The sequence below is a fragment of the Psittacula echo genome, assembly GCF_963264785.1.
Source record: "Psittacula echo genome assembly, chromosome: 6".
NCBI lineage: Eukaryota > Metazoa > Chordata > Aves > Psittaciformes > Psittacidae > Psittacula > Psittacula echo.
Genome location: NC_137743.1, coordinates 14,457,464 through 14,477,556, shown reverse-complemented (window position 1 = coordinate 14,477,556; position 20,093 = coordinate 14,457,464). Strand labels below are relative to the sequence as shown.

Here is a 20,093-nt window from a genome sequence, read left to right as displayed (position 1 = left end):
AGCGCTAACTTGATTATTAGGCTTGGGATTAAAGTGAAGGCTCTGGGAGCAGAGCACAGAGCACGCCGTTAGTCCACTGAGACGTCTGCTTAGCAGCAGGGGTGTGTTTCCTTTGGGTTTCATATTTAGGTTAGAAATGCTTTCTTTTGGGGGCCAAATTGTCATTCTCAGACACTGTAGTCAGTCTTATTATCAGCCCCATGAAGACTGCATGTCTAAAGGAAGTGACAGAAATAGATACGTTTGTTTCCAAAGCAAAACCCTTTGGTCCAGAGAAAAGATACCTGCCTCTTGGGAAAGAGGAGAAGGCTCCCATCCCTCCTATTTGTCTGAGCTCAAGGTCTCTTGTCCTTTGTCTTTGACTTGTTTCCCATCGCTTATCGTTTACTAGATAAACATTCCAGCATGTGTGCAATGCTAGACCACAAAAAAAGATGAAGAAGAGATGGATGCACTGCTGCTTCTCTATTTATAGGAAGAGACGAACCAAAAATGATATGGGAAAATTCAAATCTTTAAATACTGTGGGAGAAATGGATGGAAAAAGGGCTGCTTTCATTGTTCACAGGGTACAGGAGACTTTCTCACGGACAGCTTGGTATAACCCCTTGGACACTTGCTCATATGACGGGGATTTCTGTGCACAAACTCCCTTCTTGTTTCTGGAGTATCTTACTTGCTTCAGCAAATAACTGCTACAGCAGTTGTGCCTTCCTGTCGTAGTGTGCTCTTGCCTTCCTTCTTAGTACATTGTGAGCTTATCCTTTGGTGTAACTCACACACTGATATTAGTACTTCTGATACTTTCACTTGTATTTGTGATATTCTTTCTATCCATAGGTTTGCACATTTGCATTCCAGTCACCACTTCATAATCCCTTAAACATTTGAAAATATTCCCTACCTCCTTTCAGAACAGTAGGCTGCCCTAAGATGCCTTTTTTCCCTGTTAAATCAGTGAAATCTCTTTCTCAAGCTACTCTCTTGCTGTCTGTGTTTTTCCATGCCGTTTTTTATCCTGTTTCCAGAAGCATCTTCTCTCAGACCTCCTCCACTAATCATATTCCACTAGCTCTGATGTTTGAAAAACACATCTTCTCCATCTTTGACAAAGGAATTGCTGTAATATTTGCTCTTGATTAAAGATTTTGACTTAGTGCTCTCTGCTCTTAACTTCAGAGGTTGGCTCAGACCCGTCACAAGGGCAGAAGGAACTGTTCATTTTTGATTTTCGAAAGGGCTTTTTGTAGCAAGGTGCAAAAGTGGGAAGCATGAGGGTAGAGTGTGATGCTGCCTCCAATGCAGTGAGGAATTTAAGGCATGCGACTGAGGGTGGAAACTGAGGTATCAAGCAACATGCAGAGTGGGCAAAAGCTTCCTATTTGTTCCTGTACCCTTCTGAATGTCTTGTCCTTGCACATCTAGAGCAGTGTTGACCTCAGCTGCTCTTTCTGCCATGAACTCTTTCACACTGCTTCTGTTGCCCATAAAATGTTTCCTAGCATTATCTGCAAAGCATTCCCCTCAGATCACCTCTGTTGTGACACTTGCAGGAAACAGCCATTTCACAATGGCCAGACTGCCAGGCCAACTTGCTGGTATTTGTATTTACTGAAACAGTACATCTGATGAAACACATCAGTGCTTGAGACAGTCAGACTGTCCCTGCCTTCATCTTCCTGGTCCTTCCACCTCCTCCTCCGTTGCCCCCAGTGACCCTGGGATACTCTGGCCTCTCTCATCCCCACAATACTCCCACTATGGATTACCATACAGGAACAGGCAAATTACTAGGTAGTCTAATGAGTTGGGGCAGAGATGGTGATTTGAGCACCAATTCAAGTGCTACCACCGTGGAAATAACATGAATCTCATTTGCAGTTCCCAGAGTTCTTCCCTTTCTTTCTCTTCTCCCTTCCCTGTATTTTATTTCTGTTGATAAGTCTCTAAATGCTGCCTTTAAAAAAACCGCTGTTGCCAACCACTAATTTCAGCTTTCCTTAGAAATATACCCGTGTGGGATCCAGTGCTCAGAGTCCCTCCCAGGGTTGCATCTGCTCTTGCTTTCTGCCCAGAGGAGCCCTGGGTACTCTGTTTGGTGATGCACCCTCTGGGCTCTCCCTGGTCTGGGGCTCCTCTGCTTTTGAGTTCTGTCATTTGACCACTTTACATGGTGATGAGTCTTCATACTTGTCATATAAGCTCTTGCTAATGCCACTAGGAAGAATACTTTCTTTTTGCAGGGACTAGCAATTTGATTTCAGGCTTTTAAGTCTTGGTTATTGTGTAGCGTAAAGAAGATTGCTTAGTATTTGGATGAAAAACTTCCAGAAAATAATGCGGTCTAGCGATTTATTTTATTTTTAGCTCGCTTCCAAGGACTACTTCTGACATCTCAAGAAAAGGTATCTTAAAACCAGTAAGCCTTATGTCTGTAGAGAGCTCAGCTGTACAGAGTTCTGCATTCCCGCTGAGCATTTTTAGCAGCTCACAAATTGAAAAAGGTTGAAACTATTGTTGCAGTCAATTTGGCAAATAATTTCCTTTGAGTTGTTACGCTGCATAAATATTTCACTGCCCTGCCAAGAGCTGTTGTTCTGCCAGACATGTCATCATTTCAATGAATAATAGATCTGAGCTCCCGATCACTTGTGATCATAAAAGAACTTGGTGTTCCTGTGAAGCTGGGTAGATTTGGAGTTCTTGGTCCCAGGATCTAGAGCTAGCTTTGGTCTGTTGTCACACTGCAGTCATCACACCATGATCTAGTCTTGCTCTTGATCAGAGGGTGATACCCTTCCTTTGTACCAAGTGGCTGAACTCACTATATCAGCAAGAAGGTGATGATGTTGTGAAGTGGGCCAGAGATCTGAGAGATCTGTAAAGTTTTTGTAAGAAAACTTTGAAATGTTACTTACAAAACTTCGGTTGAGTTTATTCATCTTCAGTCCCATTTGCTTTTCTGGGTATTTGATGCAGCAGGAATCACAGGGCAGGAGAGAAAACATTGCTTAGCCTCAGAAGCTTTTTGGTAAGAAGGGAATCCAATTGCCATGGGAGTCAGCAGGTGAGATGCCACCAGCCTTTAAAGATTCAAAGGAGGCAAATTCTGTTTCTGTCAGTAATTAATCTTCATTTCTGGAAAGCTGTCTGCCAATCCTGCTATACACAGCTATTGGTGAGGCTCTCCACCAAGCTCTACGGACAGTGCCTACTCTAGCCTTTCCCAATTCAGACCTCCCTCTTGGTTGCTTTGTCTGGTTGATTCTACCTCATGCAAAGTGGTAACCCTGAGATGCAAGGCTGGGTATGCCATCACTTCAGTAATTTTATTGTACTTTAGAAAAACCCTTGAGCTGTTTATTGTCCAGGTCATCCAGGGTTCTTGGATGTGAAACTGCCACAAAGGAACCTGGCATTTATTGCTGCAAACTCCCATTTTCCATGAAAACCAGGATTCTGTACCCATCAAGGAAGGCATTCAAGCAGAGTATTGGGCTGGATGTTGAAACATGCTCCTGTGACAGCTTTAAGTGCTGTACTCTAAGTGCTGTGAATGGAGACTCATGCTATAGAATAGTGCTTGAACAGATGTAATGAAACTGAATTGAGAGTTGTTCACTTAAAAAACAGAAAGAAGGACAGAGGTATTCTTCATCCATTTTACTAATTCCCCTGGGGGCATGGAAAAAGTCTTTAAATTTATCCATTAAAGAAAATATATATATTTTGTACTTGCTTTGTTTTCCTCAGCTTAAACATTGAAATAGGTTGCTCAATTGTACATTTATCTGTCAGATAGATGTAAGAAATGTGGTGTTTGGGACACCAAACCATGGAGGAGTAAGTAGAGAGTAAAATTCAAACCCTCAGACTTGTGCAGATAAGTCTTATGAATAACTTTTATCACCTTCCTGTAACTATCAAAGTATATTTCTTTTATATAGAAGGGCCACTATAGTGTGGAGCACTCTCACTACCACAGTTGTGGTAGTAATTTGAAATGTTTCCCTCTGAAAGAGCTTTAAATGCCCAGGACCTTAGTGAAGCCAGTGGTGGACTAGCTGTCGCTTAGTGAGCATCTTGGACTCGTCTCCTAGTTTGTTTATTTTGTCGTGTATTTCTTGTGTCTGAGAAGTTCTCAAGGGAATTTACCATTCAGCATTTCATACCGAAATTATCATAAATCCAAGAGCTTTTTGTTTTGCTTTGTCTACTTTATGGCAAAGCTCACTGGAACCTCAATTCATTTTTTTTTTGTCGTGTGTGACTTCAGTTCCATGAACTAATATTAGAAATACAGTGAGGAGACATCTATATATAAACACAGAGCTTTGTATGTTTCCATATATACTCATGTTTCTATATATAAGCAAAATGCTTTCCTAGGAATATTTAAAAACATTTGTCACATTTTGCCGTGTATTTTATGGTGGGAAAGTGTAATCGGAAAAAATGCATTTAGATCTTGTGGGACAGTAAGGTAAAATAGCTACTTGTGTGAACTGGACCTTTTTTTAGATGCAAGCACTACAGAAATAGCCAAGTAATAGCCCCACTGTGAACTCAAAACGCATTTCCTTTTCACCAGAGTTTGCTGGGCTGTTTGTCTAACCCTTGTAAGGACAGTGATGCAGTGTGTGCAGTCGGGCTCCCGGCTTCTGCAAGCACTGGAAGGTTAGGGACCTTCACTTGTATCAGCCTGCCGTGTGCAAAGATCATACATAGTCCATCTTCTTTAGACCAAGTGTGTATTTGAGCTCTACTTGGAAATACGTGGCATTTCAAGTAAATAAATCGTGTGCAGTATTAGTAGGGTTTTATATAACAATCACATTTATTCATGGCTTTCTAGCAAATCCCGTTTGTTGGTTCTTTTTCTTTACTTTGCTGTGAAGGAATGAAAACCTCTTTCATGCAAGTGGAAATTAGAGTAATATTTTGAAGTTTGTTGTCTCCTGTCATTTGGGGGTCTGGCATAGGGTCTGCACTGTCACTGCTGTGGGGGAGGTCGCTTGGATGTGGCTTATTTGGGGCCTTTTGTCTGGTTGGGTTTTTCTCTTGTTTTGGGTTTTATCAGTTCATTGATTTTTTTCCTTACCTGTCCTAGTCCTCCATAGCCTTGAAAGTCATTGAGTTAGAAAAGTCAGAATACCATGTTTATACAAATGTTGTGAAAATGTGGTGTGTAGGTGAGGAAATCTTCCCTGCTGCTCCCTCTGTGGTAGAGATGAGAACTCAGCACTGAGCTGTTCTGTGAAGGCAGCATCACCTGGCCTGTAGCTGTGTTTGTGGAGGGACCTTTTCTGAACAGGCAGAAGATGTAAAAATGAGCCCAAGAGCACTGCAGGCCCCAAGACAGGATCTGGGAGGAAAGGTGCAGATGCGTTGCTATTGCAGTAGGAGATGAAGAGGAGAAAATAAGGGCATTGCAGTAGGGAAAGATAGGAAATGTTAGACCCGTCTGCTTAAAAAAGCCCAAACCCAACCCAACAAAACCCCCATATATATATCTATATATGGATATATATATCTATATATCTATATATGGATATATATAGATATATATAGATACCTGGCTGTGAATCTTTAGCTTTTCCGAACTCTCTCATGCCTCAGTCCTTGTATGTTCTCCTGTGAACCACATACTGCAACACACATCCATTCTGCTATTGTTAATATACTAGATAAATACTGTTGTTTATACTATAGATTTAAGGGCGAGTCCTCAGAGCATAGTAGACTGGTTTTCTGATTGAGGTTCATGTTGATGTTTTTGTATGGGCATACCCAGAATGTTTGTCACAGAAAATAACAGTGAAGCATGCATATATATGTTGCGTGACCTGCTTGCCCATGTATTTTCTAGCAGAGGTTAGAGCTGATTTACTTTAGTGTTTATTAGGATGTAGAGGAATTCAGCCTAATCCCAGCTAGAAATAAACAAATGCAAGGCAGAAATCACGGCACTAGGATATCATTGCTTTGAGGCCATTTCCATGGTCAGAGGGTTTTAGGGATGCAAGGATGCTGGTATGGTGCACTGTGTGAGCACTCCTAGTGTTGGCACAGATTTGTGAGCAAAGCTGTATGGGTTGCTTTAGTTTTAATTCACCCCCTGCCCTCACAAGGAAAGCTAATTTGACCTGTGCCAGTGGGTTCAGCCATGGTAATTGAGGTTGTTTCCCTAGCTGGTGGAGTTGTGCTTTACTATCACTCTCATCAGAACGTGTTGCAGAAGGAGCTGGGTACATCAGGTCGGTGAATTGTAGCCATATGTAGCAGATCATCCCTTGTGAGCTCTTACTGTCCTGAGAAACTTTAATGCAATGCTGGTACATGGTGTTAGTAGAAAAGTACACATGCCTAGGCTTAGATGAAATCGTACAGATGCTCTGACAAACACATTTACATGGACAGTCTTACAGAGGCAGTGGAGATCTGCCCCTTGCCAGAGCAGATCGGATGAAAAAGTGTTCTGGTCCAATCAAAAGCCCAGCTCCTTATGAGAAGCTTTGCCACAAAGCTTGTTCTGGAGTAAAATTGTCCAGATAATAAATAAATAGTTCCCAGAAGTCAGTGGTATCAAAGCTAAGTACTTAAGTCATTTGGGAGCAAATATGCTCAGATTCACTTTGGATGGGGCTAAGATAATGATAGACTTCTGCAGAATACCAAAGAAAGCAGAGTTGGCTCCAGTATATCTTCCCTGAGCTAAACGGACAGATCATGAAAGGAATACCATCCTGGCAGAATTCCTGTTACATCACTAAAATACCACATCACTTTATGGTGAATATTTGAGAAGAATAATATTGTAGTGTAGATGTGAGTTGCATGTAGTCCCCTGTCATCCCCACCCAGCAGCTGGAAAGCTGTTGAGCCACCTTGATTTGTGTGCTATCTTTGAAATCATTTTGGCCTGAATTTTAGATTAAAACAATGAGCAGCCGTTCCACTAATTCTTTTTATTGTTGACTTGCTTCCTCAAATGCCATGCTTAATGTCTCTGTCGTTGGGTTAGGAAAAGTGTGATAAATAATGTAGGAAAATATTTTAGTAAAATCTGGTTCACCTGAAATAAATCAAGGAATTGCTTGAAAGAATGTAAAGTAGACCTATGAAAGGCAGCTGCTGTTGGTTACTCATTACAGACTGTGTTCTCAGTTCCAAACTGATTTTTTTCGCAATTCGGGCATAGAGCCTTAATTTTATGGAGTAAAGGAACAATTCATCACAGCAAAACCAGTGGTGGCAAGTTCACAAATTCAGTCTCCTGCTTTAGATGCTTTTTCTTCTCTTTGTTTTTATCTCCAGTGTCTTGGTGCTCTTCACCTTATCTCCAGTGATTGTGGCTGAAGGAGCACAGGTTTGCTGTCTTACCTGGGAGGTTTCCTTCCACCTTCAAGAGCTGTGGGCAGACTCAGCCTACCAGATGGCTACGCAGGGTGGCACGAAGAAACAAATGAAAACTTAAATGTTCACAATAAAAAGGAAAAAACAAATGTTCACAAATGAAAACTTACAGAAGTTGCTTTATAAAGTCAGTAATTAAAAATGTTCATGGTGTAATTCCACAGAGATGGATCTTTGAAGTCTCCATTTCTAAAATCTGACCCAGCAATACCATTTTTGAGAAAATTAATCTTGCCTTCTGTGAGTGGAAAGATGATGTTGGGTTACTAGTTTGCTTGAAAACCTTACATGTATGAGTAATTGAAAACTCTGAGGAACAAAGCCAGTCTGCATTTGTTCTTCAGTAATAGTAATAATGAATTCAAATGTACCATCAGTATTGTCACTCTTTCAAACAAGGCAGTTTACTGTGATCTTTTGATTTTCTGGAGATGCTGAGTCAGCATTTAAACTAATTCTTTTGGTCTCTTTGCATTATAGGCCTTTAAAGTAACATGTCATCAAGATAAAGTCTACTTAAATCCTTAGCAAAATGAAAAATCATGCCCCCCCCCCCCCCATTATTGTATTAGTATTCTGCAAAAACACCCATGGTTTGCATTCAGATATCTGCTATGCCCAGTTCTGGAATCACAGATGCTCTTCTGTCTGTTTGCTGCTGTGTCAGACAGTTTCAGCATGTCTTTGGGTGGTTTCAGTGATCTCCTGCCCATGTACATGACTGTTGATCTGTACCTGTTCTTGTTGAAGAGGCATGGGACCAGTATTCGGCTCTGCTCTGTGCCGTTAGCTAAAATTGCCGCAAAGCAAAGTGCTGGTGGCTTCAGAAGGCTGGAAATGGTCTCTCCAATTTAGGTTCTCTGATCCATGGCTTTGAGTCTGTTGTGACACTTTGCTAGATTTGGGTGTGCCATACCTTTAAAGAGTCCCTTTCCAGCCAGACGATTCCTTCCCATTGAATTTGCTAACAGTCTAACAGTTCTGGGGCGTCTTCTGTGCATCGTTACATCTCATGGGACCTGACCCAAACGAAAGGACAGTGGGAGAAGATTGTGTTTCTCGTGCCTTCAAATTGCTGCAGTATACTTCATTTTCTGCTGAAGAGATTGGAAGTTGGTTTGTAATGGTGGCTGCTCCAACACAGCGTGTGAATTGGTCCCCCCCATGTTACAAATACACACTGTCAGAGCATGTGTGCTCACACAGCCCCAATCCTCTGCTTGTGGGAAGTCAAGGTCGCTGGTACTGATTGTGTTTACGAGCATGTTTATCCCATGGCTTTGCTCCCTGTGGAAGCTTATGCACATTAGTGGTTCTGGGGTTGTGTAAATCCTGCTCGGTGAAGGATGCTGTCACCAAATGAGAAAGAAAGAACTTTTAGCTTTTTGTTAAGCTTCCCCCAGCCTCTGCTGCAATATAAATTAGAAAGCCTTGTGCTGAGCTTGAAAAATCTGACAGTGCCATTGACCAGCCAGGGTTTTGAGCTGCTGGAATTGCAAACTGCATGTGATATAAATGGCCTGAAGTAAAAGCAGGTCATTAAAATAGAATATTAATGATCTTAGTTGTTGACAGCACAAGAACCCTTTTAGATTTATGTCCTAAATAGTAAACTAGAAGTAAATTAGAGGACCTGATGATGGTAGTAAAAAAACCCGAAGGTAATATATGCAGCCCCAGTTCCTTTCATGACCCACAGCCCCAAGATGCTGCTCTTCCTTTTCAGCTCATATGCTTTGCTCGCAGGATGGTTTAGGTCCTTATGTAAGCACACTGGCCTCAGCTAACCTCCTCCTAATGTCCAAACACATTTCTGTTGTGCCTTTTAGTACTTTACCTTTGTCGGATTTAAAGTCTTGTGGTGTAGATGCCACAATCTAGAAACTCCCCAAATTAAACTCAGTTTGTTCTAGGAATAGAGGGAGGCAGGATTAGAGGAAGGATTAGATCAGTAATATTTTTGGCCGAGATGATACAGAAACATGGGGTTTGTTTCTGTTGGTGTCGTGTTTTGGTTACCTGAACATCAAAGTCATTTGAGTTCATCACTGCTGACTTCTATTTTTGTTGCTCATAAACAACTCTTGATGTTCCTGTTTTTATTTAGTGGATTAACTGTTGGTTAGTGGAAGCAGCCTGTTGGACAGGTAGATTGATGGAGGAGACTGATGGGGTCACGGTTTCTTTTCTGCATCCTTATGAAGGGCTCAAGAGATTGTCCCCCCTAGGACAGGAGGGAAGGAAGAATGTGGGGTGGGCACAAATCATAGTAGCAATGCAAAGTTACAGGAGACACTGAACAGGCCAGGACAGATGTTTGTTGTTGCTATGGAGTCCCCAGGCTGGACTGTACATCTTTCTAAGGTGATCAGCCCATATTCAGCAGCAGGCCAGCACCCAGACCCCACTGGTGCCAGAATCCAGGACCTCTCCTCTCCATCTGCTTACTGCTGCACTGAGGTTTGGGGAGGACCTGGAGCTTTGAACTTGGCAAACCCAAGGTTTGGCGCTCCCTCTACTGGCTGCATTTTTGCTGGCTGATTCCCTCTTTTTATCCCTGAAGGGATGCTGAAATCAGTGGGAACAATCTTGAACAAACAGGGAAGTAATAAAATCAGCATGACTCCTTTTTTGGGGTCCTTGGACACTAAGTAAAAATCCTCACTGACCGTGTTGTGGAGGTGCAAGTCAATAAGGAGATGCATTTCTTACACTTCTTTTCAAAAGGTCATTACTTGCCTTGGGAAGTGGAGACACAGGGGAAATCACATGAGTTTAAGTCATACTTCGCTATCTTTTTGAATCTGGTGTGGAAGACTTGAACCAGGACCAAGAATGACTTCAGGATTCCGTTTGCTTGCCTCAAATTTTATCTGAATTTTTTGTTTTGCAGTGGCCCAAATAGTGATAGGTCTCTGCAGATTCAGTATTTCCTCCTCTCATTGTTGCCACTTCTTCTCTCAACACTAGTTTGCTGCATTCTCTGAAGTGCTTCCTTGGTTTGTTTCTTAAACTACCAGCCTGTTTCTCATCTCAAGGCACCAGCGTTCCGATATCACAACCTTGTACTCGGCTTACAGCCTCGGATGTCAAAAACCACTTTGCTTTTGGGGGTTTTCTCTCTCTGTTGTTATGTTTTCCATCTTTTCCTCTCCCACTTTGGATCCAGTAGATACTTCTCTAGTGTGTTAGCTTCCAGTTTTGGGAAGTAGCTTGTGTTTGTCCATTTACCAGGCTGAAATCAAATGCCCAACACTGAGAGCAGCCCAGCTGGTAGTGTGCATCTTACACCCCTGTGCACCATGGTTATTGTCAATCCCAGCCATATCCAGCCCGAATTCCCTACTGCATAAGGACTTTGTGACTAGAAATCACTGGCGCGCTCTTCATGGCAAGGGAATTATTGCTGATGTTCAAGGAGTTTCTAAAACTTTACCTCTCCACTCCTTAGTTTTGTTCTTGCTGCCTGCCTACACCTGGTAATAGTTTTCCCTAAGTGTTCTCACTTCTCCTAATTCTTCCCTAAGATTTCCACTTCAATAGCAGAGGTCTGAGTTGAAAGGACCTTTTTCTCAAGTTATTCCTGGCTCCCAGCTGATTTCTTTTGCTTGTGGACCTAAGGTGAGTTCAGTTCAGTTGCATGTAAACCTGCATCAGGTAGCAGCTTTCTAGAGCTATGCTCTCACTCGTAGAAGCAGCAGTAAAGTAAATTAAGTTTGACAGCATGCTTCTCACCAAGGTCTGACCGGAATGGATTGGAGTGCCTACACAAAATGATAGGCTGCTGGAGGTGGAAAATGTTAGCTCATTGCTTCTCTTCCATGCCATGGGGCAGCAGAGAATTATTGAGTCCTTTCTAGGAGCCTCATCTAGTCAAATTTTCAAAGGCACAAGTAACTGAGCTTCTGCCGTTTCCCTTGGGAAAGTATTCCTTACAAATACAATTCACTGTCAGGAAGTCATTCTGAAACTCTCCCTAATTTTGACTTTTTTTGGTGTCCTCCCACTAAAATGGGCTTTAACACAAAGAATCTATTTAAAGCACTGCTTCTTTATTTTCCTGTGAAGGCTGATGTGGTTTCTAGTTAATGTTTGTACGAGGCTGTAAGCTCTCCAGTTTAAAGGCAAAGAATCACCATATTCACTGTGATTGTGCTGATACTTTCACTTGTTTCCTTGAGGATCTGGATGAGTTTCATGTGGCTGTAATAAATGGATGTTAGTTATTGGGTTTCCTTCCCAAATAGGTATTAAAAACAGGTGTGTTCTTGCGGCTGAAAAGAGCAGGATTTGAAAAACCTAGTTTAAATCTAGATTATGTTTGTGCCTAAGGTTTGGGTTTCTTTTCATTCTGTGAATGGTATTGTGTTGTGAACCCAAAGGCAGTCTACAGCAGTTAGTGGTGGTGAGTAAGAAAGCAGCAGTCTGATTTCCCTATTGAAAATAATCAAAGCAAACAGCATGAATGCAGATTTCTGCTAATAGAAGAAAGATTTGATGTCCTTGAACTGTGCTGCAGAAAAGAAATTTAGGGAAACACTTGTTACTCAGGTATAATTGCTTGCAAGCCAGTGCTATTCTAGAGAGAATTGCTTTTCATGGTTAAATTATACAAGACATTTAAAAATAGATTATTCTGCATAATACATTGTTGAATCTGTAAATCTCACTGACAGATCAAATAGTTTACCTTTGTAGAAATCAGTCAGAACCAAAACAATCACTTAAGAATAAACTGGGAGAGTTCTCAGAAGCACACATTGTTAGTTAGCAAATTTAAGGGCAGTTAAACACCTCCTGGGATTTTTCTCCACGTCATTGTAGGCATATTAAGCAGGTTATAGCTTAATGTTCCAGGGCACTCACCAACAGCAGATGGACTGAGATTACTGATTTTAACAAAAACGGGCTAGCCTCATTCTAGTTTTACCACAAAATGACTTAACAGGCATCTTCTGTTTTATAAAACAGTGCTTTGATTTAGCACTGGTGTTTTGTTAATAAAAGGAAACTGAGGGCCTTTTGTGATATCTGATTCTTGCATCAGGAAAATAACATTTACAAATCTTCCCAGATATGAAGCTCATAAACCTCCTCCTGCAGAAATAGAGGAATCTCTAGTTGCTTGCTCCTGATATAAGCTTATATATGGTATATGTAGGTTGTTACTTACTGCTCAGAGCCCCTGAGTTATGCCTTTGATGCTGGACCCCTTACTTCCTGAGCTTTGGCTTTAAAGCTATGCCAGCAGTGCAGTCTGGCTAGTAGTATCATTTTGCCCACTTTTGGTCCTTGCTCTAAATGCACAATGCCTAAGGGTCAAAGAGTGATACTTATTTTTTCCGTATCTTTTTCAAGGAATGGTCTATGTACCCAAAGAGAATCAGTATTTTGAGCATTTCTTCCAGTGCTGTTCTGCATGGTCAATCACATGGACTCGCAGGAGCTCATTTTAGATTCAGTGACTCATGCGGATTTCACTAAGCATCTTCATGTTTCTTAATTAGCTTAATAAATTAATCAGGAGTTGCGGTACCGAGCAAAATCCAAGCTGAGGGACAAGATATTGGGCAATAGGATGAGATTGGATTTGCTTTTAACAAAACTCCTTGGTCCTTTAGCTGCCCATGAATGTCACTGGAAGATTAGCATTTGTTACGACTTCTGTCTCAAGCCATGTACACGTATAAGCTCCGTGGGCTCTTGCTGGCAGTTGCTGTAGATGGGAGAAGCTGAGGCAGAAAGCAAATGCTGCCTGCCTAAGGCCAGAGAGGAGTTGGATCAGAACACTACCCACAATTCTCTCTTGGTGCTGCTTATTACACATCACTTGGGTCATTTCTGCCTTTATCATCAGATCTGGCAGTGTTGCAGAACAGCCTGCTTGCTAAATATCATTGTATCAACACTTAAAGTGAGTGTTTAAAGGAAGATAAATGTCATAGATGTAATGTACTTAGAGACCATAGCCAGAAAATCAGTGAGGTATCGAAATCATTTATATCATTTCCATGCATGCTTGTTCTTCCTGTTTTATTGGTGTTCTGCTCTCAAAGCCTTAGAAATACCAATAAACAGTCCAGATTTCCTTACCTGGGTGTTTACTTTATTCAGCTTCATGTTGGGATATGTATTGTATGTCCTTAGTTGAAATCTCTCTCAGTTGAGTATTTGTATTGACAAATAACAGTGGGCTGATAAAGTCTTTGAATAAAGCTGTAGCCAATTTCTGTTTAAAACACTCAGAGGAGTCATTATTTTATTCACAGGCCACTTCTAAAGTTGGGCACATGCTGTGTTGTGCTCCTTTACGATGTATTAAGTCTTTAAACTCCTCTGCCTTTTCCTTTAGCCTTTTCTTTTAGCCTTTTCTGCCTTGATTACTTCCATACGTGGAGGGTATTTTGCAGTTGTCTATGCAGCAGTCTGAGAGGGCAGCCAGTCTGGAAATGCATCTTCGTGACACCTCCGTCACCAGTGCCGATGTTTATTCCAGTGTCTCATGATTTCTGGCAAATTATTGCATCTGGATCAAAATTAACTTGCAAAGACCCAAGAAACATAGTTTTTGGATCTGGTCTGTTTCATCAAGTGACTGCATAAGCGTTGGACCCATTGCAAAGGAAGGAGAAGACTTAGGGAGCGAAAGATGGCTTCTTTTTAAATGCAGCCCTATTAGATTGGCTTAAATTCATCTGAACCCCAGCAAAGTGATGGGTTCATGAAAGTTGGGAACAGGAAAAGTCAAGAGGGAAGAAAGGTTAATGTCAGCCTGCATTTGGGTAATTTATCTATTTTCAACAGATAAATTCTCTGAAACAGATATTTTTAAGAGTTGAACATCGATTCTACTCACCAAGAAGTCCAGTGACATTTGAAACTATGACAGGTTTCAATGGCCTTGATACTTTGAGTGATACGTAAAAAAAAACCCCTAAAAAGGAGAGATTATGGCAGAGCCAGAAAAATTGTTTCTAGCTGTCTTTTTCATTGTAGAAAGTGGTAAAATGCCCGATACCCATCTATAACTAATTCCTTACCAGCTCACTTCGCGTAAGAGAGCAGTAGGTGGTACAGATTTTGGTAATTTCTCTCACGTTACATACTGTTGGTCAGATCAGGGTGCTGCAGCTGCTAAAGTTGGGAGAGAGAGCATGATATATTTTAGTGATCCTAAAATCATGGTGGAGACCAGCCTGGTGGAAAGGGCATGCAACTGGTTTTGTGCCTGAAAGTCATGCACAATTTCCCATGGTTTTAAAGTCCCTGAGGTTCTTCCCCAGTCCCGTTTCCATCTGTCTTTCCCATTGCTTGTAGGTGTGACCAGGATGCCACTGTTAGAAAGAATTTTTCAGAACTTAAAATTTAATCATTTAGTTCAGCTCTGTCATAGGCAACACAGAAATGGAGGAGAAGGTGGCAATGTAGTGATTCTGATCATTGTTTGTTGTTTTTTAATTCACCCACTTGTACAGATCTGAGCACTCCTACCATTTACTAATGTGTGAGAATGGTAATCCTCAGGAATTAGCATCTGAATGAGCAGGTGCAAATGAGCTGAGCTGCTCTGGTTTGTGATAGAAAAGGTTCTTGAAAGAGTCATGTTTTCCGACTTGAAAGCACATGTACTGTCTGAGCAGCCACTGGGAATTAAATTACAATAGTTGGTTTATCCATGTGATCTTTTTTTGTGCCACCAAGTTCTTCTTGAACATTGTTATATTGAAAAGGTATTATTGGAGTAATCTGTTATAGGGAAACAGCACTGATAATAGTAGTTAAATCTTTCCTGTTTTTATGAAGTCACCTTCTTTGTTTTCATACTGTTCATTGAGCAGTGAAAAGAACTGGAAGTCTTGCAAGGAATGCAGAGAAATAAAACCTGGCACAGAGAGAGACTTTGAGTACAATATGAACGTTGATCCTTTAAAATCACAAATCATCTTTCTATTAATTCACTGTAGAATAAGGTCTCCTCAAGATAAGACTCAGCAGTGCTGTGGAGTTGGTATTTAAAGTATGTCCATCTGCATCTAAACGAGTAGCTCCAAGACAATCAGATTATGCAGTAGTTACTTTGGTGAGAATATCGCCTAAGTGGAATGGAAACTTCATTTTGAGTCTAATATTAGACCCTGCTTTGGAAAATTCCTTTTAAATGATCACAAGCTGGGAATAGCAAAAGAATTTAACTTTCGACAGACAGCATTCACCAAGAATTTGTTTTTAACTGCTTATGTTGGGTCCCTGGGAAAGCAGATGTGAAAAACTTACCAAAGTGAATTGACTTGACCTGATGCAATGTTTATATCGGTAGTTGATAAGTTTTCCTCCCTCATCTAATTTGTTTGGGATATTTTCATTCTTTAAGCATGAGTAAGTCTGGGTTGGAATAGTTTGAATGCTTGTTAGTCTAATAATCTGAATCTTAAATCATGCAGACATTATTGCCTATAAAGGGGTCTAAGCAAAGTTGAACTATTTTGGTTATCTTCCACAGATGGAGAGAAGAATTGTTTTTCAGACTAAGGAAGAAGAATGTGAAACAACGTTGCTTACCTTCCAATAATTCAGGAAGCATATTAGTATCTGCTGTATTTATACTTCAAAATGCCGCTTGTATTTGGTGAATCCTTAGAATGCATGATATTTTTTATGCAGCTTTACAAAGGACTGGCTTTCAGTGGGACTTATGGAAGTCGGCAACAAAGGATATCAGAGCAGATTCATGATATTATTATTATTATTCCTGTGGCAGAAAAGACTTTAGGAATTACAGAATACACTGTGAATGATGCACAGCTCAGGGATCTTCAGAGCCACTGGTATATCTCATCTTAGCTCTTCTCTTTGTTGATCAGAAACTGTCACTTTGAATATTTTAATTTATTCCTAAATAAGCCCCCCCACTCCTACGGAGCATGGTTATATAAATTATTTTGGAGGAGGGGAGGGAGGAGAAAAAGACAATCTCATAAATGGGGCTGACCTCTTCTTCCCAGCTCTCCCCTGTCCTTGTGCTTCTGTGGTTTGGCCATTGTTGCTGTTGTTTCCAAGCTTGAGGAGAATGTCCACAGGAACTCACTGCAAAGGAGGGCTCCAGCCTGGCCTTCCTCTGCCAGTGCGTGAGACAAGAAGTGGAGCAACTGTCAACAAGATAATATAATGAATTCAATGCCAGGGCGACAGTTTCACTGTGAAAGACATTAGAAAGAGAACACTGATCTCTTTAGCTTTTCTCCTTTACACATTAGGTGGGTTTATGTGACCCAGGAATGCATTTCTCGGGCAGAAATCAGATTATGATTTTAAGCATCTGTTAAACTTTGCCTGTTCTTTCATGAAGCTTGACACCAACCTTTTTGTCTTTTTATTTATAGCTGTGTGTCTATAACTCTGCTATAATTTCTGATCTTTCAGGATTTTCTAAAATATCTAAATTGCTGCTCTGTCTCCTTGCAGGCAAGTCTCACCTGGCTATAGTACAAAGAGTAAACAATGAAGGAGAAGGGGATCCTTTTTATGAAGTCCTGGGAATTGTCACTTTAGAAGATGTGATTGAAGAGATCATCAAGTCTGAAATTCTGGATGAAACAGATCTATACAGTGAGTAGAAATATTTGCACTTTGTAGACAAGGGGGAGGACCCCATCCAGCAGCAGTTGTGTCTAATAGCTATGTTTTGAGAGATGTTAAGTTGCTGATTTAAAATCTCAATGGTCAGAATGACCTGCAGATCCCTCGGATGGCCAAAGTAATTTTTGGTTTTGCAGCATGGGCACTTCACCCCTTTATGCTTTATTAATTCAGAAATGTTCCAAGGGGAATGGAGTCTTTTTAGAGTGTCTCTCTGTCACTCATTCAGAAAACCTGAGAATGGAAGGTTGTCTTTGGGGCTGAAAACCAGCATGTCCTAAGTGATTATCGCTCAATACAACTCCTTCCTTCCTTTCTGTTAACATCTGTTGAGGGAGATGATGCTGCAGTCCAACCATTACCTGGGACTTGAGAGATCTGGTCTCTCTTTTTTCCCAGTTTAGAGTTTGTCTGGTCTTTGGCCGGTTACCTAACGTGTCTTTGCTCCTCTTACCATCTGCACAATCTGCCCTGTGCATATGGGACTTCCTTTCTGTCATTCTTTATCTGTCTTAACTGTGCTTTGATCACATGCTGGCAGATGCTATTTTTTACTGTGTGTTTGCATATAGCACAAGGATGTCTCTAGTTCTGTTGTAATAGAAATAATTTAAAGTATCTTTAAGACTGCTCAGCTGTCCTTTGCTTTCTTTTTCTTTCTTCTTGAAAGGAATCTGAATGTTTCTAAAGCATCTTTTTCAGGCTAATACAAGCATCTTCTATCCTCCATCTAAGTCAGATGCAAATGAGCACTTTTACTGTGGGCTAGACATACACTTCTACTTTTCCTGATACATTCTTATTGCCTGAACTACTTTCTGTAGCTGGTCAGCATTTTACCAGTATTTATGTGCCCAAAGGTTCATGTAAATCACTGTTGTGTTTTACAATATGCTAAGAAGTCTAATTACTATGCGAATCACAGAAGTCTACTTAGTATCAATTTCTTTTCATACCTTCACAAATGAATTGTTGGGCTAATCAGTTACAGCGTAATGCTTTTACTGGGTGAATTCAGACTTTCTTTTATACTCTATAAAGATCCCATCTTTGTATCATCACCTTTGAGGTATTTCCCTGTTTCTGTGAGTGAAAAAACATTGCGTATGCTTTTTCAGCATTTTTTTTTCACCCTTGTTTGTTAAGAGAAATCATGCAGATCATGCGGTGTTGTTCTTCAGGACGAAGAAAAGCTTTGAGCATCAATAACATGTTAAGGGCAAGGAAATGAGAATTTAATTCTGAAGACGTCATACATTTACAAAATAGAGCTGGTGAACATGAGTTCATTTGAAAATCTCCTTCCTGAGAAGGTTTTAGTATTGAAAATTCCTGGTTCAAAACAGGCTGGAAACTTCCCTTCCTAGGCTTCCTGAAGGATGCAGGAAGTTCTGGGCGGTGACTACTCTTACATACCATGAAGATGAACTTTTAAGTTTCTTTATGAAGCACTGCAGTTCATTCCACTGTTTAGATTGAAGGAAACTGTAGCAGTAAGAGAGAGAGCAGAAATCCAGAGAAGCCATGAGGATCATAGAGGATGTGGTAGATTTTGGATTTGGGCAGATTGATGTGCTGTAACCACTTACAATTGGTGTAGTGATGGGAACATGCTTTGGGTTTACTGAGGATACCTGATTGTTCATGGTATGTTAAGGCAGCTCATTTTTTATGTTGTTATCAGTGTGTCAGTGCAAGTAACCCCATGTAGTACTAAAGTTCTCTGATGCTGTTCATTGTGAGACCAAGCTGGCTTACTCAGCTCATACCAAGCCAACATGAAACCTTTGGACTGATTTGCTCTATGCTAGGTCTTTACTTAGAAGTAGACTTTGTGAAATATTTTGGCATCATCGTTACGCCTTTGTTCTGCAGTTTAAAAAATGTCTAGTTTTGCTTTGATGGAAACTTGAAATTCAATGAAATGGCTGACCTTGGTGTTGGAGCTGTTCCTTTCTGCTGTTCCCATGAAAATCCATTTTAACTGTGTTAGGGTAGAAGCAACTATATATATATTTACAGTTTTTGCTCAAAGGTGCTCTCACTGTTGAAACTCTGCACCTGAATTTCTTAAGGATTGAGTGCCCATTCACAGAATCACAGAATCCTGAGGGTTGGAAGGGACCTCAAAAGATCATCTAGTCCAACCCCCCCTGCAAGAGCAGGGTAACCTAGAGTACATCACACAGGAATTTGTCCAGCCGGGCCTTGAATATCTCCAACATAGGAGACACCTTCAGAAAACTGCTGCTATGTCTCATGGCTAGCAGAGATATTGGGAGCAAGGAGAAGATGGGAGCAAGACAAATTATTAAATATGTCTGACCTACCAACATCTGGATAGACTGAGTACTTCTGAGCAGGAGACTTTGTACTGGGGATGCTGATAGGACGGAGGGAAGAGGTTTCTCTCATGACGTGGGTAGGCTCTGATTACGTCTCAGCCAGTGTCATGGTGAAAAGCTGTCAGTGCATTTGGATCTTAGTGTTGGAAACTTGGAGCATATTTTCATGGTTGATGCACTACAGGAATCTGTCCTGTAGTGGCATGGTGGGAGAACATTTCTCAACCTTTTTAGAGGCCCAAGAGAGAAAGCTGTATGTCTGCTTGAGAAGTATAAAGTTCACCATTCTGACCTGGGTTTCACCGGTGACCTGTCTTATTTAGCCCTTTATAATTGAAGACAAGTTTAATCATCCTCTTGGTACAACTGGAATGCTTCTGTTTTTCACACATACGGATTCAGAGATGGTTTGCCCCACTGGGATTTTTCTACAAATGAAATACATTAAACACACCCTTGTGCACATGTTCTGGATGTCATGGACAGTCTGGTCGTAAGCATCAGCTTACGCTGCATTTTTACATACTCACTCCTGTGCTGTTCCGCAGTCCGCCAGCAAATACGACCCCTGGCAAGCCCATGCTGCAGGGACATTCAGTGCCAGGCCATGGGGCAAATATGTTACAGAGCTGCGGCAGCTCCAATAGCTTTCACCTAATGATTTGTTCTATCCTTGGCAAATCACTTCCCTGAGGG

At 41.0% G+C, this 20,093-nt stretch overlaps 1 protein-coding gene across 1 annotated transcript in view; it reads left to right on the top strand.

Annotated features, from left to right (window-relative positions):
* Nucleotides 1–20,093, top strand: part of CNNM2 (cyclin and CBS domain divalent metal cation transport mediator 2) — a 118,450-nt gene that overhangs the window by 75,671 nt on the left and 22,686 nt on the right. The window contains exon 2 of the mRNA XM_080621888.1: nt 16,879–17,022. Within this exon, the coding sequence (XP_080478014.1) occupies nt 16,879–17,022 (144 nt within the window). The remainder of the gene's footprint in view (nt 1–16,878; nt 17,023–20,093) is intronic.